The sequence below is a fragment of the Myotis brandtii genome, unplaced genomic scaffold (assembly GCF_000412655.1).
Source record: "Myotis brandtii unplaced genomic scaffold, ASM41265v1 scaffold525, whole genome shotgun sequence".
NCBI lineage: Eukaryota > Metazoa > Chordata > Mammalia > Chiroptera > Vespertilionidae > Myotis > Myotis brandtii.
In genome coordinates this window covers 3,039,259-3,043,955 of record NW_005369915.1, presented here as the reverse complement: position 1 = coordinate 3,043,955, position 4,697 = coordinate 3,039,259, and the positions used below count along the sequence as shown (strand labels likewise).

Here is a 4,697-nt window from a genome sequence, read left to right as displayed (position 1 = left end):
CCATTGTACACCTTTCCAAACAGGCTATTCTCGGTCTCATTTTCATTCCCCTGCTGCTGCGTGCTGAAGGTCACTGGCTACGTCTGTACAAACCACCGAGGTCATTGACAAGGAATACTTGGCCGGGGAAACCCAGGGCTGGGGAGGAGTTAGGGGAGGAAGGAACAGAGGAGAAGGAGGTGAGGCAATTCCACTAGGGCCAGCTTGGCCTGCTTTCCCTCCCCAACCACCCAATGACCTTCTTTCCTCAGGGTGACCACTCCCACGGGCTGGCTTTCCGGCACACCCACAAACAGCCCAGCCTCGGAAGTCAGCCCGCATTCCAGGGACCAGACCGTCTGCGGGGTGCTGCTTTCCACTCCTCTGGCAGGGAAACGCTCTTGGAAGGGCTGGAAAGGTAGGTGCCAAGTTGAGGTTCATTTCATTCTTCTCGGAGTGCGCCTATTAGGAGTTTAAACCGGGGTGGGGCATCAGGCCTCCTCTTGGGAAAGTATTTGATCATCTTCGACAGAAACAGTGACAGGCTGGCTGCTCCGAGGGGATGAGCGGGGAGCTGGGGAGAGGGGTGAGGAAGGCAAGCGGGAGAAAGAGCTGTTCTCCTTTGGACCTGCCAGGGCCGGACCGAGAGGACGTCAGTGCTAGAAAAGATCAGTCTGGAGGGAGCAAGGCTGCCCTCTCTGGGTGTTGCATGGCTCGGGTGGCGGGAGCGACTGAGAAAAAGCCACCTGCTTGGGGGAGGCGGCTCAGGCTCCCAGCCAGGCTTCTTCTAGGAGTGAGGCACGGCATTATCTTGTCCCCCCAGACCAGGTCCTGAAAAACCAGTTGGCCACCCACAGTTCAAATGAAGGGGGAGACTGTGTCGGAAGGCTGAGCCTCGTGGGAGCTGGCCTCAGGGACAGAAGAGGAAGGCCTACGAAACCAGCAGTCAGGGCTTGTCTGGAGTTCAGGACAAATTTTCTTTTTGTTAAGAGGAAAACATCTCCATAACCTGTTAATTATTAGCCAAGTGTTCTCGGGAGAGAACAGTCTGTTTTTGCTCTATGCTTTTAGGGAAGAACTTGCCGGTTGGCAGAGCCCTCCTAGGGGGTAGGACTGTCTCAGAGGGAGGGGTCAGTCCCAGGTGATGGAGAGTTGAGGCTGAGGCCTGGCAGGGAGGGTCCCATGGCCGCAGTCACTTCCCGGGCTATGTCACGCCAGGCCACGTCAGAGGTGGTTCTCTTGATGTCACTTTCTGGGCTTTCCTCCTCACCTGCCAGTCCTTCTTGGAGCCTTTCCTGGGATCCTCTGCCCCCGGCTTCGGTATCAGCTCTCATCTGTTGGGCCTGAAATCTCTATCCACGGTTTGTCTCTGACCCCTGAGAAAAGAGCTGGGGACCTAGAAAGTTGTCCATTCACGGAGAACTTTCTAGGTCCCCACTCTGAGCTCAGTGCCTTTGATGAGAGCTGTGCAGTGGGGGGTCTAATCCAGGGGCTCAGAGCAGACCACACGCTTTCCAATCGTGTCCTCCACCGTTACTGAATGTGTAACCTTGGACAACACACTCGCCTCTCTGTGCCTCAGTTTCCCCATGCTTCAAAATGGGGACCGCAATACCACCCACCCCACAGAGGCTCACATAAATTGACACGTGCCAACTGCTTTCAACAGTGCCTGGCACGTGTGTTCAATGTATGTTAGCAATTCTAATGGTCTCTTCTGAGCGTCACAGCAAAGCCCAAAGGGAAGTGTAATTATCCCTAATTGCGGATTAAGAAAACTGAGGCTCAGAGAGGAGGTGGGGCCCGGTTAGAGCTTGCAGTCCAGCCACTCCGCTGCTCTGCAACAAAAATAACAGTAACAGCGAACCCTTAGCGAGCGCAGGGCAGAGTCAGTTTCAGGCCTAGGCAGGGAGCTTCAGAATCTATTATTATTTTTTTTCACTCCTCACCCAACGACACTTTTTGGGTTGTTTTTTAAAATTGATTTGAGAGAGAGAGAGAGGAAGGGGGGCGGGGGAGGGGGGAGAAACAGCGATGTGAGAGAGAAACATTGATCGGTTCCTTCCCGTACTCGCCCTGACCGGGGATCAAATCCGAAAGCTAGGCATGTGCCTTGACTGGGAATCAAAACCCTTGGTGCCTGGGTCGATGCTGCAACCAACAGAACCACCTGGCCAGGGCTCAGAATCCATTCTCTTCATCACCCTATCAGACCACCTTTCTGTAATGATTGTGGGAAGAATCAATACTCAACCCTGGCGTTGGCTTTTACAACGACGCTTGCTTTGGGGTTGGAGAAGGCCTTTGGAAGTGCAGCTGACCCTCAAACCAGTTTTTGGGAGGTAGCAGTGACCCCTGAGGGCAGACTTAAACATGTGAAAGGAGCCTGGAATATAGTATCTTGTTTAATACTTACCGGGACCCTCGCTGGTATTACTGGGCTTATTTTCAAGTAGCTAAGACAGAGTCAGACCTTCCTGATGATGTCACGGTGGTTTGGATTGGGATTTGAATCTGTGTCTGACTCTAAAAGTCCCTGGCTGGGTCCCAGAATCTTTGATGGAGTTTTTTTTATTATTTTTAAAAAGACAATCCCGGCCCATGGGATCAGATTTTCTTAGGGTGGAGCGCAGGCCTCTGGTGTTTAAGAGCCAGAATCTCAAGTGCAGCCAATCCTGAGAACCCTTCCCCGCGGCGCTGCTGCTTCTGCGAGCCACAGTTGCATTTCCAGGCCTCTGTTGAGCATCCCACCTGGGCACTCACCAGCATCTTCCCCTCTCTCCTCATGGCCTTTGACCACTCTCCAGGCACCCAGTCTCCCCTGGGAACTCAGTCATCCTCAACTTCTCCCCCTTCTTCCCCACAGGGTTCCCCATGGTGTCTCCCCAACCCATGCCCCCTCTACCTCTGCTGCCTCCACCTTGGAAAAAGCCTTCATTGCTGCTGCATCAGCTTCCTAACGCATCGCCCTCTGACTATCGGTTTCTCCTTCTCTGTGTCTCCATCTCTCCTGAGGCTATTCCCATTTCTTCTCCCCTGAAGACCACCCCACATCCTTCCTCCTGCCAGACTTAAGGAGCTAAAGGCTATCTCATCACCCACTTTTCTGCTAAAAAACTTCCATCTACCCAAGCCTCCCAGCTAATATCCACCATCAGCACAGCAAATCCATCCCCTCAATCCCTGGCTCAAAGTTCACTCTTGAGCTTCGACTTCTCCCTGGTGGCAACGGTCATGTTCCAGCCACACTGATTCCCCCTCCTGGCCCCTCCCCGCCCAAACGGTGTCCTTTCACAGTGTGTGTACATGCCATGCTTGTGCCTTCTGCCTGAAATGAGCTTTCAACCTGGCTTGGCTGAAAAACTCCTACTTGTCTTGTAGAACCCAGCTCAAAAACCACCTCCTCTGGGAAGCCTTCCCGGAGTTCCTCAGGGACATGGTCACTGCTTCCTCCATCCATCCCTAGCACCCGGCTCCATCTTTAATCACAGGATGAAGCTGGAATGATTGGGTGACATGTCTGTCCCTCAGTGAACTCCTCATTCAACAATCACCGATTAAAGGTTTCCCACTGCCAGTACAGGCCCAGGCGCTCTGGGCACTGATGAGTAAAACAGAGTTTCTGTCTTCACATCTACCAACCTGGTTGAGAAGGGGGACAGGGCACTTCAGAGAGAGGGAACCACATGGCAAAGGCCCAGAAGGCAGGGCAGCAATTCTTAGGAAGGCCTGCAAGGGGGATGCTTAGAGTGGCAGGGCGGGGAGATGCAGACGGGGAGGTGTCTGGAAGGGCCAGGAGCTTCCCTCTCATGCGCCCAGAGGTCCTCTCCCGCCTGCCCTGAGACTCCCCACCCAGGAAGCTAGGGCTTGGGAGAACCATGATCAGATTCGTGGCTCAGAAAGATCCCTACGAGTTAGTTTCTTGAGATTTTTGTGCCATTCGTGTTTATATGCACAGTTTCTGGAACACAGTTTCTGGACCTGGAGAAATAAGGGCTGAAAGAATGACTGGACGAGGACGTGTCTTGGTGGGGATGGGTTGGACCCAAGGACTTGTGGTCCCTGAGATCCCCTGTCTCTATTGACTAAGCCTCACTTCACCCCCACTCCCCGGGTGCCCGCAGGTGCCGGAGTCCAGCCATGCTGGCGCTGCTACAGTTTCTGGAACACAGTTTCTGGACCTGGAGAAATAAGGGCTGAAAGAATGACTGGACGAGGACGTGTCTTGGTGGGGATGGGTTGGACCCAAGGACTTGTGGTCCCTGAGATCCCCTGTCTCTATTGACTAAGCCTCACTTCACCCCCACTCCCCGGGTGCCCGCAGGTGCCGGAGTCCAGCCATGCTGGCGCTGCTGTGTGCCTGCTGGTTCCTGGTGGCCTGGGCCTCGGGTGCCTCGGTGGGCTTCGATGCCAGCCTCGGGGGCCCAGAGGAGCCGAACCGAGACCTGCGCGCCATAGTGACGGAGACCGGGGAGGAGATGGCCCGGCGGCGGCGGGAGGCCACCATGCTCTACGCGGCCTGCCATGTGCAGCCGTCAGCCAGTCTGGACACCACGGACCCCCAGGTGACCGGCCTGGTGCTGTTCCGGCAGCTGGCACCCGGGGGCCGGCTCGATGCCTACTTCGATCTGAAGGGCTTCCCCTCGGAGCCCAACATCTCCTGCCGCGCCATCCACGTGCACCAGTTCGGGGACCTGATGCCGGGCTGCGACGCCACC

General features: G+C 55.2%; 1 protein-coding gene across 1 annotated transcript in view; it reads left to right on the top strand.

The window, feature by feature from the left end:
* The first annotated feature begins 218 nt into the window (after positions 1-218).
* Positions 219-4,697, top strand: part of SOD3 (superoxide dismutase 3, extracellular) — a 12,489-nt gene continuing 8,010 nt past the window's right edge. The window contains exons 1-2 of the mRNA XM_014548890.1: positions 219-397; positions 4,304-4,691. Coding sequence (XP_014404376.1) covers positions 234-397; positions 4,304-4,691 — 552 coding nt within the window. The 5' untranslated portion in view covers positions 219-233. The remainder of the gene's footprint in view (positions 398-4,303; positions 4,692-4,697) is intronic.